Here is a 22,636-nt window from a genome sequence, read left to right on the forward strand (position 1 = left end):
GGCTGGGGATTTAGCTCAGCGGCAAAAGCGCCTGCCTGGCAAGCGCAAGGTCGTGAGTTCAGTTCCCGGTACCGGAGAAAAACCAAAAAAAAAAAAAAAGACAATCGTATAGTCCAGACAATGTACATCATGAAACAGAAATCAATTGATGTGATCAGTTTTTATGAAAAGAAAGATATTCAATAATGGTTAAATCAAGTGTCCAGTCATCCAAACTAAAAAGGAAATGGCATTTGGGGCTTTTATTCATAAATAAAGGAAATGTCCAACAGAAGCAATTCAGAATCAAATCTTTAAGCAATACTTAGAGGTTTATAATTCCACATATTCCTTCTAAACATGATGTTTCATTAGAGATTTTATGATGTGTTGAAATACTATTCTTCTTTCTGACATTCATTTTTATGTCCTTAAAGGTTCTTGAAAAGACGGACTCCTTGATGGGAAAGAAAAAGAGAGACAATTTTTTCAAACAAGCATCAATTCTAGTTAAGTAGTAATTACTAGCTCTTAGTCATTCAGTATTTCATGTAATGGCTCATTTTAAGTGAGATACTGATAAGATCAAGTAATGCTTCTTGGTAAATAATGCCACTGGTTCCCTTTTGGAAATTCAGTATCATTTACTAAACTAATTTACCATTTTTCTGAAATTTTGCCAGTTTTTATTCTTTTCTTCTCTTTGAAATGAGGAATCCAAAATATACCAAACATTTAGTATATAAAATGTTTACAAATTTCACTTTGATTGACTGATTTTATAATAACAAATAGAAATAATGTTTCCACTCGTGTCAAGTTTTTCTAGTGTGACAAGGATCTAAAATGTTATCTTAAGGTAGTTCATGTACTTGATTGTTTGCACATTTCCATTGGCTATATTTCCAATATTTGTAGTTGAACAAAAAATAGAATTCCCATTTTACAGTGCATCTCTAAAAAGGTTGAAGTTCTGATCCTATTTTCTTGAACTCTTTTAGTATTTTTCTAAAAAAAAATCAGGATCACTTTTCATTTATCAGGTAGTAGAAAATATATATATAATTTATCTTATGGGAAAACGCTTAATGTGATTCCAATCTTTATACATAAATACAGTTGTGCCAGGTGTGGTGGCACATGTCTGTAATGCCAGAGCTCAAGAGACTAAAGCTGGAGGACTGCTTTAAGCTTAAGGCCAGCCTGAGCTACACAGTGAGTTCTGCACTACATAGTGAGATCTTGCTGGAAAAAAATAGTGCAATCCTGAAAATAAATACCACAATTTTAGTAATTATAGATAAATACCATAATTTCAGTAATTATGCTCTTGTCTCAGTAGAAAAATTTGTAAATTTATTTCCCAACCTTTATTTGTAACATATGAGCTAAAAACTGACACTGAGACATCAGAGAAATGTTACTTAAATGTTAGGTCATAATGCAAGGCTCAATTTTAAAAAACTTTTAATTGGTTCATGTTTGCAGCATAACATCTCAATTCTATTTTCATCCCCTATCTCCCATCCCTTCCCCCATCTCCACCTCTTGGTCCTCCTTTCCTTTCGCAAATGGTCTTTCTCCCTATTGCCTATTAGCTGTCTTTGACTTTGCTCTGTATTTATATTTTGGGCTTCTCATATAAGAGAAACCACATGATATTTAAGCTATGTGTCTGATTTCACTTCATATTATAACTTTAAGATGCATTCATTTTCCTACAAATGAGTCAAGTTTACCTTTCTTTATAGCAGAGCAGTACTCCATTGGGTAGTAATAACATTTAAACACTGCACATACAAATTGGTTTATTTTTCCAATTGCCCAAGTGTCACAAATATTAAATGGCAAGTAGCACTTTGATTACAGGCAACTGACAAAGTTTGTTAAAATAATTAGTACTTCCAAGAGTGCTTGGTTTTTTAAAAATGAAGAAAATATAATTCTTTCTCAGTTTTAGTAACATATGAATGCTACAGAATATAATATTTCTGAAATTTATAACACAGAGAATCTCTTGAATCTCTTGAATTTGACATAAAGATGTGCTCTAGGTGCTTCTTACCTTTCCCTTGGAATACATGTTGGATACTTCAACCGTCCTCTGTCACATTGTACTCTAAGCTCCAACCCGATAATAGATGACTCCACTATATAAGTATCTCCACTGCAAAGAAATTCAATATACTCGCCATGGAGAATATGTGGTCTGTTGTCAAAATACCATTTCAAGAGTAAATTATTCTTTTGCATTTCATCAGAAGATAATGTGCAAGGCTCTAGAGATTAAAAAAAAAAGGAGATATATCTTGATAATAAAAGGAATCATTATGCTGTCTTTCATGATCACCATAAAATCCCAGAGAATGTCAATTAAATAAGAATTAATATTCTAGTCAGAAAATATGTTTAGCCCCCAGGAAACCATGTGCAATTTACATCTTTGTGCCTGGGGTTAAGGAAAGTATATCTTGTCAGTCACTTAATTGTACGCCATTAGGTTTTATAAAAATAGCAAATAAAAAGTGTTTTTGCAAGCTTTGACAGTTACAAATGTTCATTAAAATTGTGCTATTTTTCCATTTTTCTTCTTCAGAAAGTTCAAACAAAACACTCCTGATTCAGATCACTGGGTAGATAATATTTTATGGAAACAGAAATGAGCTAAATTTTCAAACTTGATGCACACTTTATTGATGTGATACTATCCAAAACAGTTGACAATTTTCTCTCTTAAATTTCCAAGACTGTGAACACCATATTATATTCTAAATTATAAACACTGAAAGTTTTACTGTGTTCTTTCCAAAATATATTAGAACAAACCAGAAGAATAATTTCAAAATATTAGGATATCCAAAAGGTCTCTTTGTTTTTCCCATGATAAAACACTGATATTTTAAATTTTTCAAACATAAAAATATATCATAAAATGGTATATATATATGTGTGTTTTTATTTGTCTCTTGAATGATCTAGCATTAAGGAATAACTTCTGAGATAATAAAAAGGCCCAGGGTTTTTAATACAATGTATCACACATATACCTGTCATACATTGGCAAACTTACTTATTCAGCTATTTTTCCAAGTATTTGTTAAATGACTATATGCCAAACATTATCATTTAGGGTTATAGACAATAATATTAGTAATAATTATTGAAAAGACTACTTAGCATCTTCAGGGTCACTGTAAAACAGTTTTTAAAATGAGCTCAAATGGAACAATGGGAGTTGTATGCGCACTGCAAGAAGCCAAGTCTGTTGGACTGGAAGTCTGAGACCAGCCTGAGCAACTCAGTGACTTACAACCTGTTTTAAAATCAGAAAAAAATAAAAAAGCGCTGAGAATGAGGCTCAGTGTGAAGACCCTGGGTTCAACCCCTCACTGTAGCAAAAAAAAAAAACAAAGTGGCAGGGGAATGGGAGGCTCTAGTTTAGAATGTCATTGGTTTATAAAACATGAACTTGCAATTAAAAGTGATTAAATAATTTTACTTAATTTTGTTTTAATTTTAAAAATAGGAGGAAAACATTAACAGACAGACAACCATTTACAAAATAGCAAAAGATTTACTTAAAAATTGATTCAGAGATTGTCTTCTTACAGCTATGACAGAGTAGTTTACATCAAACCAACACTCCTATCAAAGTCTAGAAAATCTAGAAAATAGACAAAAAGCAAGTATTCTAGCGCATCAGAGAACCTCTAAGGTAGTCAACAAGCTAAGATTCTATAAAACAGTTCATTTAGAGGAACTTAACATTCTATGTAATATTTTCCTGCTAATTTGGTGATTGTCAGCTGAGCTAAAAGACTGGAACAGCCAGTAACAGGTGCAGAGCCACAAAGCTCTTGAAAATCTTGCAGGGTTGGGGATAGAAATGTAGGAGTTGGGTTTGCCAAAGCAGCCAAGACTTGAAGATTCAAAAACTCAGAGGAATGAGCACAGGAAAATGAGCTTGCTACTCTTCTCTTTCTCTTGAGTTATTTTTTGATTCTTGACCGCTACAGAAGACAATGAGAGCCGTGCAGAAGGAATAAAAAGCTACACGGGGCATTTGGCAGTCTCCAAGTTGATAGTCAAGAAAGAAATGCACGAACAAAACTCTACAGAACTGTGAAAGATTACTTTCTACGATCATGTGCAAACACATGTCTGAAAACAAACACTGGAAGGTTCATTTCCAGGTTGATTGAGACAAAGTGTCAGCAGCCCAATCTTTAGCCAGAGGATGAGATGAGTGTTCTGCGGAGTATAATAACATAGCCTTAAACTCCTAAAAAATTTTCCACACACCAATTATTAGTAGAAATATCAAAAATGGGGCTAGAAAATATAAACAAGCCGACAAGATGAACCTGATATTAGACTGTACAGACAAGATTTAAACATAAGTGTAATTCATATAGTCAAAAACTTAGTATCAAAAGGAATCCTTTATCAAGCATCTCAAATTTTAAAAATAGTATGAAGTGAAAATTCAAGAAAGCAAAAAAAGTAATCTATTGAGAATGCAATAGATGAGTTTTAAGGAGACTGGGCATATCTAAAAGGATGATTGTTGAACCAGAAGAGAACTACCAAATTAAAAGAGATGATTTTTAAAATTTCTAAGAACAATCAATATAAAATTATAAAAGTAGAGGCAGGGATATAGCTCAGTGGCACAACACCTGCCTGGCAAGCATGGGGTCCTGAGTTTGATTCCACATACCCACAAAAGAAAAAAATAACAAAAGTAAAACAGAAGATAAAAGTAGAGAACAATATAGGTTTAAAAAGATGATTACAGCAAAAAGATATGATACATGTTATGGAATCACCGAAAGGGTGAAAAAAGACTATGTAACAATAGTAATTTTTGAAAAGATACTAGCCAAGTATTTTTAAAACTTACCAAAGACATCAAATACTCCAAGACTCAAGAAGTACTAACAACCTAAAGAATAATATACCCAAAAAAACCCATATTTAGTACAACTTAAATAATCTTCTGAGAATAAGGAAAAAGAAAAACCTCAAGAACAGCTCAGAAGGATACATAATTTTCAAGAAGTTCCAATAACTATGACATTTACTTATTTAACAAACATTATAAAACTAGAATCAGAGTATGATATATGTAGGCTTGAATATGCCACAACAAAGCCATTATTCTGTATAATTAATACTCACCAATAAAAATGTTTCAAATGACACTGAATAAAAATACTTATTTTCTTAAAAAACAAAAGGATAAAATGACATATTTAAAAGCACCAAAATAAGAGTCAAGCTAGAATTCTACATCAGGCAAACATATCCTTCAGTGATATGGCCCTTTTAACAACATTTACTCTGCCAATCCATGAATGTGTGAGGTCTTTCCATCTTTTAGTGTCTTGTTTTGGTTTAGAGATAGAATGTTCCTCAAAACCCTATGCGTTCAGAGGTGAGGTTTTGGTTAGGCAGTTGGCTCAAAGAGGCTCAGTGTGCTATTCAGAGGTGGGCCCTAGCCCAGGAGGCAGATCACTTGGGGGTGTGACCTAGACGTATCCCTATCCAGCTTCTCCGTCCTCTCTGCATCCTAACCATCATGCAATGAGTGCTGCCCTCCACCCAGGTCCTTCCATTATGCTGTTTTTGCCCTCGACCCAGCAGACCACGGGTTGAAACTCTGAGGCAAAATAAACCTCTAGTCCTTTAAATTGTGGATATTGAATTTTTTTGGCAGCAACAAGAAAATGACTAAAACAGTTTTCTTCAGTATCTTTCTTCCATGTTTTACAATTTTCCTCAGTGGGGTGTTTCACCTCTCTGGTTAGGTTTATAAAAAGGTGTTTTAAGCTATCATGAGCGGAATTGTTTTCCTAATTTCCTTCTCAGTGGATCCATTATTGGTGTATGTAAAAGCTACTGGTTTCTGTACTGGCTTTGTTTTTGCATCCTGCTGATTGCTGAATTTGTTTATATTAGTTTTAACAGTCTTTTGGTGGAGGATTTAAAGTTCTGTAAAAATAAAATCATATTATCTATAAAGAGGTACGATTTGACTTCTTCCTTTCTTATTTGTATCTTTTTATTTTTCTCTTGCTCTGACTAAAATTTCAAGCACCATGTTGAATAACATTAGTCAGAGTAGACACCCTTGTATTGGTCCCAATTTTAGAGTCACTGCTTTCAGTTTTCCCTTACTGAGTATGACGCTGGATTTGGGTTTCTCATGTATACCCTTTATTATGTCGAAGTAAAAAACTCTGATAACTAGTTTTCTCAAGGCTTTTATCATAAGGGGATGGTTAATTTTATCACAGATTCTGTTTTTATTGAGATTATCATGTGGTTTTTATCCTTGCTTCTATTTATGTACTGTACTACATTTGATCTGTGTATATTTAACCATCCTTGCATTCTCTAAAATGAAGCCAACTTGATCACGGTGTACGATATCTTCAGTGTATTGTTTACTTCAATTCACAAGTATTTCATTCAGGACTTTTGTGTCTATGTTCATCAGGGATATTGCTCTATGGTTTCTTTGTTGTTGTGTTCTTATCTGCTGTTTGTATCAGAGTTATGCTGGTTTCAGTGAATGAGCTTCCAAGCCTTCCCTTCCTTTTTTTTTATTGAAATGACTTGAGGAGCACTGGCTTTAGTTCTTTAAAGGTTTCATAAAATTCACCAGTAAATCTTCTAGTCTTTGGTTTTTCTTTTACGGAAGACTATTACTTCTTCAATCTCATTGCTTGTTATTGATCTACTTAGGATTTATATATCCTCTTGGTTTGTTTAGGGGAGGTCCTATGTGTCTAGAAATTTATTCATTTCTTCTATATTTCCAAATGACTGCAATGTAAGTTTTCAAAACAGTCCCTGATGATCCACCAGATTTCAATGTCATGTGGTAGTCTCCTTTTCCATGTCTGATTCTGTTAATTTGGATAATTTCTCTCTGTTTTAGTTAGCTGCATAAGGGTTTACCCAGCTTATCTTTTTAAAATAACAATGCTTTACTTCATTGCAACTTTATATTGGTCTTTGAATCTCTATTTTATGATTATAGCTTTGATCTTCCTTATTTTTCCTTTCACTGGCTTAGGGTTAGACACTTTGATTTTCTAAGACCTTAACTTGTACTATCAGGATATTTATTTGAGTTCCTCAAAATTTTTAAGGTAGCCACTAATAGGCATAAATTTCTTTCTTAGAATTACTTTTGCTATATCCCAAGTTCAAGTAGGCTGTTTTAAAATTTTTTATTTGGTCTAGGAATTTTAAAATTTCCCCTTGATTTCATCAAAATTGTATTGTTCAATATGTGTTGAGTAGTCTATGTGGTTTCCCCTGCTACTGATTTCTAATTTTATTCCATTCTGATCTGATAAGTTGCAACAAATCATTTCAATTTTTTTGTCCTTGTTAAGACTTGCTTTATAACTTGAAATATGATCTATGTGTAGAACATTGCATGATCTAAAAAGAATGTGAATTTTGCAATTTTTCAATGAAACATTCTATAGATGTCTTTTAAGTCCATTTGTCTATATTGTAGTTTAACTCTGAAATTTCTTTCTTTCTTTTTTGCTTGGATGGCTTATCTGTTGGTGAGAGTGGAGTATTAAAGTCACCCACTGTTATTTTATTGGAGCCTATCTGTCCTGTTATGACCAGTATTGTTTGTTTTATGAAACTGAATGCACCAATGTTCAGTACATATATATTCACAATTGTTATATCTTTTGGGTGGATTGTTCCCTTTGCCAGTGTGTAGTGATCTTCTTTGTCTCCTCTAATTAATTTTGTCTTGAAATTTGCTATGTCAGATATGAGTTTAGGTACTCCTCCTTACTTGTGGGTCCAATTTACTTGGAGTATCATGGTCTATCCTTTCACTTTCAGTCTATGTATATCTTTACAGATGAGGTATGAAATCAAATCATCATTTGTAGCAAAATGGAAATGGAGATCATCATGTTAAGAAAATAAAACAAACTTCAAAAGATGTGTATTGAGTGTTTCCTCATAAAATAAAACAAAATGATGACATGAAAGTAGAAAGGATACTATTATACAAGAAGAAAGAGATCTGAAAGAAGAGAAAAGGAAAGGTGGAAATGGAAAAAATTCACATGCATTCTAGATTTTTTAAAATTTATAGTGACATATTACCATTTCTATATATACCAGAATTAGACAAGAAAAATTTTTTCAAAAATACTTTCATGGGGTTACATCTCTGTTCATACAAGGTTTAATTAAGTAAGTGATTAGCACTGGAAAAAAGAAAAATAAAAATCCATTGAAATTGAAAGAAAAACTGAGACATTTACAAGCAAACAAAACCCAGAAAATAATAAAGAAATAATTTTTTCAAGCTAAGTAAAATTATCTTAGGGAGAAACAGAAAAAATAATGTGGAAAGGATTAGGTAAGTTCATTGATAAATATATGGATGAATCTAAAAGTGCACTGTTAAACAAACAGTAAGGCTAATAAGATCTCTGGAACTTAAATTATATGTAGAATTAGAGCACATGACATGTAATAAAAAGACTGAAAATATTATACAACTGGAACTTTTAAATAAAGTTAAAACATCTTAACATCCTAGAGAAGTGATAAAGGAACTAGTTTATATTGAATTATAAAAATTGAAGTTGTATAATATAATTTTTATGAGAACAGTTAACGGAAAGTTAGAGGAAAGTATAACTAAGGTAATGAGGTTAGAATTGTATAACAAAAATTAAGTTATCCATAAGAATATATAAAAATTGGGCTTGGGATATAGCTCAGTGGCACAAGCACCTGCCTGGCAGTGCAAGGTCCTGAGTTTGATTCCCGGTACAAAAAAAAAGAAAATACAAAAATTGAAAAGAGAAAAAAGAATAGAATAGTGTCTAGAATAATAAAATGGTACTGCTTATCCAAAATATAGCAGTAAATAAACTAAATACTTCATTTTAAAGAAAAATAGCATCAGATTGATATATATATTTTTAAATAAATCAGAAAGAGATTCTTCTAGGACAAAAAAAAAAAAAGAAATGGGCACTACAAGTAAGAAATTTGAAGATTGAAGGTCAAAAGATGGAAAGTGTCTACTATGAAAATACTCTATGACTTAGGGAATTCAAACTCCAGACAATAAAACAAAGCAAAACATTTCTACAGATAAAGAGTTCTTTTAAATTATACAAGACCAGTATATCAAGATTTAACATGACTCAATTTCTGCATATTTATTAAAATGGCACTAAAATACAAAATCAAAAACTAGTAAAATTGAAAGGAGAAATGTTTTTTAAAGCATGGAAAGAATCAAAGTGCTTCTCTTAATAATTGAAAAGAAAATAAGCAAACACAAATCGATATATCTACGAACTTATTGAAAAGGAAAAGTGAAACTCAACTCCACTGACATATATGGAACAATAAAACCAACACTGAGAAAGTCAACTTTTTCCAGAGAAAACTATAGTCAGGAGTGGTGGCACATGCCTGTAATCCCAGCATTTGGGAGGCTAAGGCAGGAGGACTGCCCAAAATTTGAGGCCAACCTGGGCTACATAGTGAGTTCAAGACTAGCCTGGATTGAGGGGCTGGGGATTTAGCTCAGCGGCAAAAGCACCTGCCTGGCAAGCGCAAAGTCGTGAGTTCGGTTCCCGGTACCGGAGAAAAACCAAAAAAAACCACAAAAACTAAAGCATATTGATCTAATAAGACACACATGCTTGTTAATTCAATAACCAAAAATAAGGAAACTTAGAAAATTCCCCTAGCTTTAAAAAACTGTAAAACTTTAAAAAGGTTTGTACATATTTTAAAAGAAATTTTATAATTATTCAGAGCACATAAAAGCATGAAAATTAATATTATAAAAGTTTTTGAAGTGAATGATAGTAAAAATCTGAAGTTTAAAAATATGTGAAAGCTGGGGTGGTGGCATACATCTAGGACTCTGGGAAGCAGAGGTAGGAAGATTACAAGTTTGAGCTCAGTCTGGGAAACTTAGTGATTTAGGGAGATACTGTCTCAAAGTAAAACACTAAAAAAGGGCTGAGGGTAAAAGGATGTCAAGAATCAATTTATGCAATCCTTTTGACAACTTAGATGTAAGGGACAAATTCTAAAAAATAAAAAAAGGCTCCTACTAAAACTGACAAAAGAGACAACTTAAAATGTATTCAGCAAATTGAAGTTATCGTTAAAAATCTTTCCACAAAGAAGATTCAGGTGCTAGCTTGCTTTTTTGATGAGTTGTTAACAATTACTAAGAAAGAAATATTGCAAATTCCAGCTCATTGAGAAAGAGGAAAAAAATTTTCTCAATTTATTGTATAAGATTGTAGAAATTTTATACCAAAAGTGAAAAGACAGCAAGAGACCAATCTCTCTCACGAAAATCGATAGTGAAACCCCTAAGCAGAATATTAGGGAATAAAACCTGCCAACATGTAATGAGCCTCACTCATCACAACCAGGCGGGATTTCCTCACATACTACAACAATGCTTTAACATTTAAAAAAGCGATAGAATTTGTTTAATGTGCAGGAAAAAAGTAATAATCATCTGATTATTCCAACAGCTATTGCAAAAATTAAACACCCACTGAAGATTATTTAAAAATATTTTTGCATATTAGAAATAGAATGTTTATATTTAACCTAACTTTTTAAAATGCTGATATTACCACACTTAAAGATGCATTGTTGAAATAAATCAGAATTGGAAATGAAGGAACATTTTCTTATTATTTACAGATATGTTCTTTGCTTTCTGAGAATATTGGTCAATGTAGTGATTTCTAGTAGGCTTCCTTGCTAAGAAGGTGTTGAATTGCTTCATCTTTCCATGTTAGGGAGGCCATTTTTTGGTTCCCCGAGCGCACTCATGTTTTCTATCATAATACTACTTACACACACCGAATGATAATTATTAACATGCTGTCCCACGCTACTTCCATTTACACATCTGATAGCCTAAGCAACAAACCAGTACCTGATGCATGGTTTGCACTTAACAAGTATTTATTGGAGTACATTGGACTAGAGTTATTCATAGTCTAGAGGAAAGAATAGAAGCCAGTGATTGAACAGAAATACTAATAAAATAGCAGAAATAAAACAAGTTAAATATTATGTCAGTGTTATATTGATTCCAATGACATTTTCTTTCATTAAAATAGAAGCATATTTAGTAATGCTGTTCATACCTAAACACATCGGTGGTGTAGTCCATACTCCCTCTACGCAATAAGCCTCCTTGGATCCTTGTAGAAAATAGTGGTCAAAACATCTGTATTCTACAGAGGAACCGTTCTCATAGGTGTCTACCTTTGAACTAATAATGACTCCATTTTTTATAAGTGGAGGAAATGCACATTTTCCTTTAGATTCTGCAAAAATGATTTTAAAGTCTACAATGAATTTCATACAGTGCTTTAATTTTTGCTACAGAAATAAAATGAGATAGTTCACTGTATTAAAGGCATTTACAGCAGTTCTCAAATACTTTATATATTGGAAAACTTTCTGCAATAATATTTGCTATACAATTTACTATTATTATAAAACTCCATGTTATAAAATTCAAGCACATATTTACAACTATCAAATATTATCACTGCTTTATCTTTCTCTTTCAATCTTGATGAAAGTGAAAGTGTATGAGATCTTTCTTGATGCTTACAGTCTGTATCGATTATCTTTCTTTTTTCAAATTAAAAGTAATAGTTTAGGGCCAGGTGTGGTGGTGCACACCTGTAATCTCAGCACTTGGGAGGCTGAGGCAGGAGGATCGTGCCAGTTCGAGACCAGCCTGGCCTGAACTGCACAGCAAGACCCTGTCTCAAAAAAAAAAAAAAGAAAAAAGTAATAGTTTAATGCCAGCCTCAACTATGTAGCAAAATCTTACCTCAAAAAAAAAAAAAGGAGAAAAAGAAAAAATTAAAAGTAATAATCTCTGCAATCAAGGAGCACACAAGACCTCTCACACTGCGCATTAAGCTGCTTCCTGAGTGGCGGTGTTTTACACAGTTGCTGAGAACTGACATGAGGATAGCTGGTCCTGGAGATATTTATAAAACCTCTTGACCTTTTTCCTTTCTATAACTGACTTTTTAGAATTAAAATATATCAGTCTCGTCTTCCCATTTTAGTGAAGCTTCTCACTGGCAATTGGAAGTTGGAGTACTCCCAATTTATATATGGGGGAAAAAAGATGAAAAACTGCTTAGGGTCAGACATAAAAACTTTCAACCAAGATGATTAATAACTATTAATAAAGAATTGCTAAAAAGCATTATCATCCTACCTTTTCTGACACACAAAGGATATTTCACTTCTCCTCTATTGCACTGCACAGACAACTCTGACAGTGGGGTCAACGGAGACAAGTCAAATCCTTGTTTACAGACAAAATCAATTAAATCTCCATGTAAGACCTTTCCTTCATATTTCCACTTCATCTCGATGTTATTTCTGTTCATGTAATCCACATCAACAGTGCATGGCTCTGCAAAGCAAAATTTTGTCTTAAATTCTTTACTCATGTGACAATATGAAAGTGATATCTTTAAAATAAAAATTATAAGCATCAAAAAGTGATACTTTAGGGCCAGGGACTTGGCGCAGCAGCACAGTGCCTGCCTGGAAGTGCAAGGCCCTGATTTCAATTCCCGGCACCAAACAAAAAAGATATTTTATATTTGACATCATTATGAAAGCAACCCACACATACAAATAAAATAATAATGCCTTGTTACTATCAAATGAATGAATTTATATAGTTCTTACTATTTTCATTATGTCATAGATTAAAATAAAGTAACTTGAAGCATTAAAAATAACATTTAAATCCATCAACCGGTTAGGTTAACCATAATTTTCTTTTCATAAAATAATAAATTTGAAGTGGAAAATTATTTAATGTACAAATATTATAGACAACTGTCTACTCGGTACATATCAATAGATGTCAAAGACCTGTGACCTCCTAGAGCTTACCCTCTGAAATTTCACCATAAATAATAAATAAAATAAATTTATGAATTTTATAATTTGAGAACATCTTTTAACTATAGCATATGAAAGATAAGGTTAAGAAGAGTAGTAGAGAGGAGGGATTATCAAAAGGACTTGGGGAAAGAGAGCTGCCCTTTGAAGTAAGATGACTGTGCTAGCCCCAAGCACTAAGATATTAGAGATTTTACATTTAAATAAGTGAGCAATGAAACATTTGAGAAAAAAGACTTATACTGTAAGAAAATCACATACAAATACAAGAATAATAGTTAAATAAATTCAGTGTGCTCTCTTTCTTACCCAAGCAAACAGGTGGGGATGACCATTTTCCTTGTTCACATTGAGATATTTTTGATCCTTTCAATAAATAATATTCATTACATTTATATTCCACTGAGGATCCTGTTGTATAACTGGACAATAACCCATCAGTAATAGTCCCATTTATTACTTCAGGTGGAGGCTTACAATTCTCATTATTTTCTAAGAAAAGAGGTTATTTTCAAATTAATATGAATTTTTAATGATATAACAATATAACAGTAACCCAAACTATGATAGTTTAATATTTATACCATATAATTTAGGCAATTGTTTTTATTCCAAATTCATCAGAAATAAATGTTCAGCTTGGATATTTTCAAAAAATTTACTAAACAAGAATACACAGTAAGCCAGGCTTGGTGGTGCACACCTGTATTCCTAGCACTTGGGAGGCTGAGGCAGGAGGATCACCATGAGTTCAAGGCCAGCCTGGGCTACATAAGTGAGTTCAAGGCCAGCCTGCACTACATAATGAGAACTTGTCTCAAGAAAAAAAAAAAAGAATACACAGTAAGAACATTTATGTGTGTTTTTACCCTCTCTTGATTGTCTTAAGAAGCACTAAGACATTCTTAAAATGTACAGAAAGGAAATCATGTTTTTTAACTTAAAGATTATGATCAATTCTAAGATTTCCCTTTGGCATTATCCACTCTTCTTCCTTTGGCATTATCCATTTCTCTTCCCTTCAGTTCTCCTTTAATTCATTGATAAAACTATCCATATTTTTCTCTAGACTCTTTCTCATCTTCTGCTAATTTATTAGGCACACTTCATGGCTTTTACCATATAGAATGAATATCTGGGGTGAACATGTTTGTGGAACTCTCTTCAACATCTGATCAAAAGTGAGGAGGGCAGGAAGCTACCACTCAGAGCTGATAGTGCAGCCTGGTGGTACTCATCAGCAAAGCGGAAGAACGGGAAGTGTTTCAGAGGTGACAAGGTTCACAATGGCAAGAGGCACAAGTGAACTTATCAGCAGGACTTATCCCAAATCAACAACATAGTGCTCTATACTAAATGTGTGGGAAGCACAGGCAGAGGAAGTGGATCATGCATATGACCGGTCATTCAATTCTACCTGCCTTTATTTGCTTCTCTACTGAAGCACAGCCTTAATTAATGCACGGTCATTAGAACTCATCGGCCATGGTGCTTACTCATGTCAAATAATAGTGCCTTTCAAAAATGTATTGGAAACATTATTTTAACTTCCTAATTACTGATATTCACTTGAATTCCACAAATAGCTCCATACATCCCAGCAAGTAGCAAAGTAGGTAAGGTAGCAAAGTGTTAAGTCTTGTAAGCAGTGGCCTCTATGAATATGTAGACAAAATAAGTCATATAGAAATTTTTGCCCTATAGGGTTAACTGTTTATTGATGTAAATTGTAGTGTACATACCAACACACTCAGGGGGAAGTGTCCATTTTCCACGACTGCAAGTTATCTCATGTGATCCACGGAGACGGTAGCCGCTTTTACAACTGTACGTCACTTTATCTCCACTGTAATAAATCGCAGAGCGCACGTTTGCTGTACCGTTCGCAATGACGGGTGGTTCCTCACAGGCAACCTTCTCCTTTGCTTCTGAAAACATAAAATTTAAAGAGAAGAGACCACTTGGCTACATATGCAGATTTCATTTCAGGTAAAGCTTATTCCAGATGTTACCAACCGATGCATTTTGGAGGGTCTGTCCATTTTCCATTTTCACAGCGTATTTCTTCTGAGCCCTGGATCACAAAATTAAGTTCACATTCTACATGAACTATTTCACCATGACGATAACTTGTTGAATATGCTTGAATTTTGGAGTTTAGAGGCAAAGGTGGAGGAGGGCATCTATTTCTTCTTCCTTGTGGAAAAATATCAGCAGATTCAGACACACAATTGCAAAGAGTAAAGATTTAATTAGATCGTGATGTCAAACAACATAGTTAGCATGTCAGACAGATTCTAGGAACACCTCTATGACTTCCACCTCCCAGAATTCACTTCTTTGTATGAGATCCCGCTCCATGTGAGGGACTTTGATTAGCTTCTAGTCAGTAGTATATGGCCAACATGAAGAATTCAGAATTATGTATGTGTGATTAGGTAACATAAACTTGCAATGTCATTTGTGCTAAAACACTCTGCTGATTTTCAACAAGCAAGTGGCCACATTTTAAGCTTCCAAATGGAGGCTACTTGACAATGGGCAGAAGGCTACCCCCGGGGGACAACAATAAGAAACTGAGACTCTCAAATTCAACAGTCTGCAAACAACTAAATGCTACCAGGAGCCACAGTGAGTTTGGATGTTTATTTCTAACAAATCCCAGGTGAAAGCTTCAGACCCACTCTCATTGCAGCTGTTAGATTATGACGCAGAGCAGCCAAGAAGCTACACCCAGACCCCTCACCGGCAGAAACTGTGAAATGATGCATTGGCATGACTTGAAGCTGCTGAGTTTGTGGTAGCAATGCTATGCACTGATGAAGTGATAAGATGGATAATAAAGCACAAGCATTCTACAGTCATCGCCTCCTTTAGTCTTAAGTAACTTTCTTATAGGCACTATTATCTCTTACATATTAAAAAGAAACTCAAACTTCCAAATAACAGGTGACAGATCTGCTCTTGAGCCTATGTCTAACTGAACCAAAATCAATTCTTAACTATAAAATGCTGATTATATTAGTTTACTATCACTGCTATAACAAATTACTAATATTTACTGGCTTAAAACAGGACAAATTTTTTTTAAAGTATTAATTAATTCCTTTACAGTTATGGAGTCCAAAAATCCAGAATCAGTTTCACTGAACTAATATCAAAATGTCAGGAATGCTGCATTCCTTTTGGAAATGTTAGAGGAGAATTGGTTATTTTGACTTTTCTATCCATCACTTGTGTGAATATTCTCCCTCCCTCCCTCCCTCTCTCTCTCTCTCTCTCTCTCTCTCTCTCTCTCTCTCATACACATACACACACCACTTAGAATCACTGATGTTAAGCACTGTGTACCTAATTTTAATGAATACAACACACCCAGTGATAAAAATAAAACCTTGACTATTACATTTTGAGTAGCTCTTATTAGATTACCTCATTTTCCATTTTCATTTATGGGTACTATTCTGCTTTTTAAGTTTCTTACCTCACTATTTTGGAATTTAAAGTTTTTACTTCAGGAAATATGTGGTCAATTATGGAAGTGTCTTCACAAAGCTGCTAGTTTTTGGTAGTTGGATCTAATAATTCCCAATTTAAAAAGCTATTAATTATAGTAAAAGATTTTAAATTTACAACGAAGATTTTAAGAGTAAATTTAGGAGATATGTCCACTATACAAATTAATACAAATATTAAAATTTTTCAGATGAAATGAAGATGGCTAATAGTGTTGATTAAAAGACATTTATTTTAGATATAATACTTGAGACTAAGATTAGATATCACAGACATTTTTTTAAAACTTATTAAAGTTGATCAAGATATGAGATGTTATTGGTCCAGGCATGCAATTTAAAAATTTACCTTCACATACAGGAGATCCTGGATACCAGCCAAAGTTATAGCACTGAATTAAGTCAGATCCACTCAGATAATAATTTTCATGACAGAAAAACTGAACTACATCTCCTTCCTCATAGGTTTGCTTTACAGGATGAAAATATCCATTTTCTAGTAATCTTAAAGGAGTACACTTTAATTCTAAAAATGAAAGAATGAATGAAAATACAAAGAAGTATTTATTTTTCCAGCTAGAACAAAATTCACTACTTACATGCCATATCTGAAAGGGAAACTAATGAACTTGTCATACAACTAGTAAAAGCCTATGAATTAATTTTATATGTTTCTCAAATATCATTAAGCTTATTTTAATTTAATTCTGTGAGCTAAAATGCATTTCTTCCATTTGAGAACTTTAAATGATCAAAGCCTACTATTAATGGACATAAGTGAAACTAAAAACAAAAAAATTGAAGATGCAATTAGCAAGAAACTTTCTAAACACTTCTCTATGAGTGAAATTTGTCAGAGTGAAAATAAATTTTATTCAAAATGAGAACGTACTGGTACATTTTGGCGTTAGAGACCAACCGGATGTGCGGCATTCAGCCTCCTCCGACTGCTTCCCTCCAGCTGTGTAGTAGCCAACAGCACATTCGTATTGCACTTTTTCCTTCACTTTGAATGTTTTCTGTGTTGTGGAATAATTTCCATTATGTAATTCAGGAGCTAGACATGTTTCTAAAAAAATTAATGTCATTTACTTTATGAACTTCATCAATAGCCTAAAATCCTGAAATACATTTACACTGAATCTTAAGAATATATGGCAAAATCGACCCTTGGCAGAATTGAAAAACTTAAGGTTCACTTTGCCTCTATCACTTTTTCAAATTCCTGTGAATTTTGGTTCATTCATTGTAATTGACCAATGGCCACAATTCAAATAAATCTTGCGAAATACAATTTTGACTCTGTGGATTTGTACAGTTCAAGCAATTTAAAATAGTCTAACAAATTAGCCTATAAATAATGACACTAGTTTCTTTCAATTTAATCCATTTCAATTCTTCTCCATTAGTCCAAAGTAGCAGCTACTGGAGTAGTTATGGCAGTTGAAAACCCATGGATTAAGAAAATACTGAGCATTCGATAAAAACATTTTAACTTCCCACATTTTCAGACATATGGAAATAAATTATGTTGAATAGAAATGCTTAGTAATAGAAGAAAATACTAGCCTCAGAAGATCTGAAGTTCAGTTATAAGAAATGATTCACATCCACGTACCATGTTCCTTTGTACAGGATGGTTGAGAAGACCACCCTTCAGAAAGACATTGAATCACTTCTTCATCATTCCCTCCAGTGGTTTTGTATCCTGAGGCACAAGTATAACTCACATTCTCTTGAAATTTGTACAATAATTTTACATCAGCAAGGTAACCATTTGTCAGGTCAGGCTTAGTGCATTTTTCTATGGGGGAGAAAATATGTCTTTGCTTAACTTTATGATGAAATTAGGCTTATCCTTTTACTAAGTGGTAAAATTAAGGCAAAAGGTAACATCATCCTGTTAGAATTTGAAGGAGACAGACAAATAATTCTTACTCTACAATTCCTTGGTCTAATTTTGAAAATATCTCTGGAAATTTCTCTGGAAATGGATTCATATTTTCACTGGCTTTCTTCACTTTTCTTTCCCTTAATACACCTACTTTAGAAAGTATATACCCAGTCCTTCCACTGATTATCCTATGGGGAAATAGAAAGAATTCTTTTGGATCTATTTCTTAATGTTTTAATATGTTTGATAATGTAATAAAACATTTGTATTTAATGGATCCTTAAATCATTTTACAAACATCTTACCTTAATATAAAGACTTTGGTCATTTTTTTTCAGCAAATAGTTCAGGTTCACCTAGCTGTACAAAACTCAATAATCGATGCAGAATGTAACTAAATCACAGATACGTTCTGCAAAACCCTTGAGCTTACAGATTTTTTTAGTAAGTGCTTTCAGTAGTAATGCATGAAATAATAAAATTTTTTGGCTTCATATGGAACTCTATCATTTCTTACAACCCATATTATTAAAACTTTATAACAAATCAATGCAAAAGGATTATAAGACTTATCCAAGCCTAAAACTAATATATTAGTACCAGTGTGACACTATGCATTTTCTCTCACTGAAGCAATATTGACCCCGTTTTATAGATGAGAAACTTAGGGTCAGAATGTTTAAGTCATTTCCCCAGTGGCACAGCTGGATTCACTAAAAGTCACTCTGACTTCACATACTGTATTTTAAGCACTAAATACTACCTACCATTTAAATCTCTTCTGGTTTCTACTTCACTGTTCTATCTTCCAAGCCAAAATAGTTAATAATTATAAGGTTTAAGACTATTTCTATACTTATCATGAATGAGATTTATTTGAGTTAATAAATCTGTTTTATATTAACACTAAAACTGTAATACCAATATTATGGTCTGTCCCAAAACCATGGAAACTGTAGCTATCCCAAATGGATGTGTTTACTAGATGTTTAATGAACATCTTCTTCAAATGAAACTAACTCAACTCAAGTCCCTTACCCAGGAAAAAAAAAAGCTTGGAAAATTCTTAGCTAAAGAGAGTTTATGCAATGGAAGCCAATTAATAGTTTGACTGTAGCATAGCATGATATATATTCTTAGCTAAAGAGAGCCTCTGAAATGGAAGCCAACTAATAGTTTGACTGTAGCATAGCCTAACAGCATTTGACAAATGTGAGGGCAAATGTGGAACACACATTTCAATGCACATTACAAGAAAAGTTGGCATGCAAAACAGTGAGAAGTTTGCAAAAGAGTAGAGTAATCAGTTGCCCAGGTGGGTGACTGGAGCCTCTGGATCCATCCCTTCCAAAAAATGCCTTTGTTTTTTCATGTCCCATAGCTACATGATCTGCTCCCCTACTGGACCTGTATTAGCTGAGTAGATATACTTGTAATCCGATAGTCTGACTATAGTTTGACCACTTTGAAACCACATTGTGACTTTACTGTATAAATTGTCCCTGACAAGCCCTTAGTGTCAACCCACTTCTGGGACCCTTTCCGATCTCTCAGGAGCTATTCTTGTTCCCCAATAAACCTTTCCTACCTTATCTTCCATTGTCCTTTGGATTTCATTCTTCCATTTCAGGGGACACAAATTTGGTACATCTGACATCTAGCAGGTTGGGAGTTATATTTTCCTCTATATCTATATCAATACTACATTCATCTGACAGTACAAATAGGGGTCACGAGAAAATGTAATGGCAATGTTTATTAAAGCAGAATATGTACTAGATTAGCCAACAGAAAAAGACACAGATTCAACCAAAAGCAGTAGAGTAATAATTGTGTCCTTACTGATGTCAGAGTCTGAAGCATATTTCTGGCTTCCTATGCAAAATAATGCACATAATAGGTTCTTCACTACTGAAAGTAACTCAGTTGCATTGCCACCACATGTGATGTGATAAGTGATAATTTAACTTATCATCTTTGTTCCTTTCACAGCATAGTATTTAAAAAACATTGTTTATAGAATTTTAGGTGTAGAACTTCATAAAAAGATAATTTTGTTCTTCTCTAACAAAAGGATGAAGGATTTCACACATTTTAGTGAAATAAATTACCATCTTTGAGCTAGTTTATTGCAGTACAGAACTGAGCCATTGTGTGGACAGAATGTGACTTACTGAGGCACCTGGGTTCTGGAGACCAGCCTTCTGTTGTACATCTGGTTCGCCCTTCTTGTTTTCCATTTTCGGCTGTATAACCAGCCAAGCAGAAAAATGACAGTTTGGTGTCTATTGTCATTGGAAAGTAAAAACTTTTAAAAGTATAGTAATATTGGGCAATCCTTCCATTTTGCACAGTGGGAAAACCACAAGGTTTCTCTGAAATGAACAAAACTTAAGCTGAAAATGGAAAAACCATATCTAAAACTATGGAAATTCTGATGAAGCAACAATACATTTGTACATAAACAAACATTTGCAAACACTTCAACTTATACTTATTTTTATTATCTAAAAAATGGATGTTACTTTTGTGACATCCAAGAATTACTTTACTTTTATCATTCTAACTAATCTGCTGTAAACTCTAAACAACCCGGGCAATCAGGATAAAACTGGCAGGCTACTTCCTCAAGGAAGATTTCCCTAACTTTGTAGACTAGCATTTTCTAGTAGATATCTAATCAATTTGCATATGTAATTTTAAATTTTCTAGTAGTAACCTAAGTAGAAGGAAATAACTGTGGTTAGTTTTAATAGGTCTTATCAGATTCAACATATTAAAATATTTTCCATTTTTTTACCTTACTCTTTAAAATCCAGAGTTTGTTTATATTATATATCTCAACTTGGACTTGATATGGCAAGTGAGTTCAATGAAACTATGCACAAAAGACCAAAAGAGCAGGAACAAACAAAGCTTTATTGAGCTGGCTGATGGACAGTCTCTAAGTACATTTTTAGTTTTCCATAGTAACCATTACCTCATTTTGGGGAATTTTACAAGAATGTCACATAATGGTTACAGGGTTTACCTTTCCCAGAAGTTGACCATTGTTGTTTAACTTTTAGCCTACTTCCCAATTTGTCCTGTTTGTTCCATTCCCATTTTATGGCTCTGCTCTCCTGTAAGTGAGTTGATAACTAACCATGGGGAGGAGGTGAACAGTGGGGTCAGCTACAGCTTAAATGAACTTAAGTGAATTCCCTTTATATGGAATTAAAAAAAAAAAAATGGAGTCTCTCTTGCCCTATCAGACTAACTATATTTCAAGTACTCAACAGTCACAGAATTGTCTCTCAGTACTAGAACAGGATCAATTCTAAGAATTCCCTGCAGATACCAAAACCTATGGATGCTTAAATTTCTTATAAAAAAAATGGTGTAGTATTTGCACATACTACTACCTCCCATACACTTTAGATATTTAGAATACCCAATAATATGATTACACCTCACTTTATTTGCAGGGACTCAGTATAGTACTTGGCATATGGCAATAGCAAGTTTCAATTTATGGAACTTTCTGAAGTCTTTTTCCAAATAATTTTCTATCTTTATTTGGTTGAATCTGTACTTTGGAAACTGAATACAGAGGTTGACTATATGCAGGTCATGTCCACTTTATTGAGCAGCACAATTTTAGAACAGAGGTCCTCTTTCAGATATACAAACTCATGGACTGTGAAATAAATGGCTTTTGTTTTTCTTCTTTGAAAAAGCAGACATCAAATTAAAATAAAATGCTTGGGCAAGAACTTAACAAACAGGATAAAGTGTTTTGCCCACTAGTTATGAGGGAAATACATACCAAAACCACCATGAAGTAGACTGCAAATCTATAAGAACTGCTGAAATAAAAGGACAGACTATCCACTTACAGTGAAGATATGAAGAAATAGATTCTCTCATATTATTTATTATAGGCAGCAAAGTTAGATAGAAATTAATATAGTCAGAGAGGGCCTGGGCTGCCAAGGATGTCAGCAGAAAAATAAAGACATTACAACTGTGGCTGGGGTGCATCTGTTTAAGGCCAGGCCTCAAGGTAAAGACAGAATGACCAAGCCTACATGATTCCCTGAGGGATAAGCAATAACTTGGAATTAAATTATCATTTAGGCATCAATTAGGTATTAAATTATCAAATAGGCATCAGTTGCCCAGGTGGGTGACTGGAGCCTCTGGATCCATCCCTTCCAAAAAATGCCTTTGTTTTTTCATGTCCCATAGCTACATGATCTGCTCC

The 22,636-nt window shown here is 33.6% G+C and overlaps 1 protein-coding gene across 3 annotated transcripts in view; it reads right to left on the reverse strand.

Moving 5' to 3' along the window:
* Window positions 1–141: 141 nt before the first annotated feature.
* Window positions 142–22,636, reverse strand: part of F13b (coagulation factor XIII, B polypeptide) — a 26,596-nt gene continuing 4,101 nt past the window's right edge. For all 3 annotated transcript variants that reach the window (XM_005375114.2, XM_005375115.1, XM_005375116.2), the window contains 11 exons: window positions 20,565–20,765; window positions 18,115–18,300; window positions 17,389–17,565; window positions 16,846–17,022; window positions 14,998–15,177; window positions 14,724–14,909; window positions 13,291–13,473; window positions 12,281–12,481; window positions 11,181–11,363; window positions 2,045–2,258; window positions 142–436 (listed from right to left, as the gene is read on the reverse strand). In XM_005375114.2, coding sequence (XP_005375171.1) covers window positions 403–436; window positions 2,045–2,258; window positions 11,181–11,363; window positions 12,281–12,481; window positions 13,291–13,473; window positions 14,724–14,909; window positions 14,998–15,177; window positions 16,846–17,022; window positions 17,389–17,565; window positions 18,115–18,300; window positions 20,565–20,765 — 1,922 coding nt within the window. In that variant the 3' untranslated portion in view covers window positions 142–402. The remainder of the gene's footprint in view (window positions 437–2,044; window positions 2,259–11,180; window positions 11,364–12,280; window positions 12,482–13,290; window positions 13,474–14,723; window positions 14,910–14,997; window positions 15,178–16,845; window positions 17,023–17,388; window positions 17,566–18,114; window positions 18,301–20,564; window positions 20,766–22,636) is intronic.

This window comes from Chinchilla lanigera, unplaced genomic scaffold (assembly GCF_000276665.1).
Source record: "Chinchilla lanigera isolate Chin_1 unplaced genomic scaffold, ChiLan1.0 scaffold00005, whole genome shotgun sequence".
In the NCBI taxonomy this organism is placed as follows: Eukaryota; Metazoa; Chordata; class Mammalia; order Rodentia; family Chinchillidae; genus Chinchilla; species Chinchilla lanigera.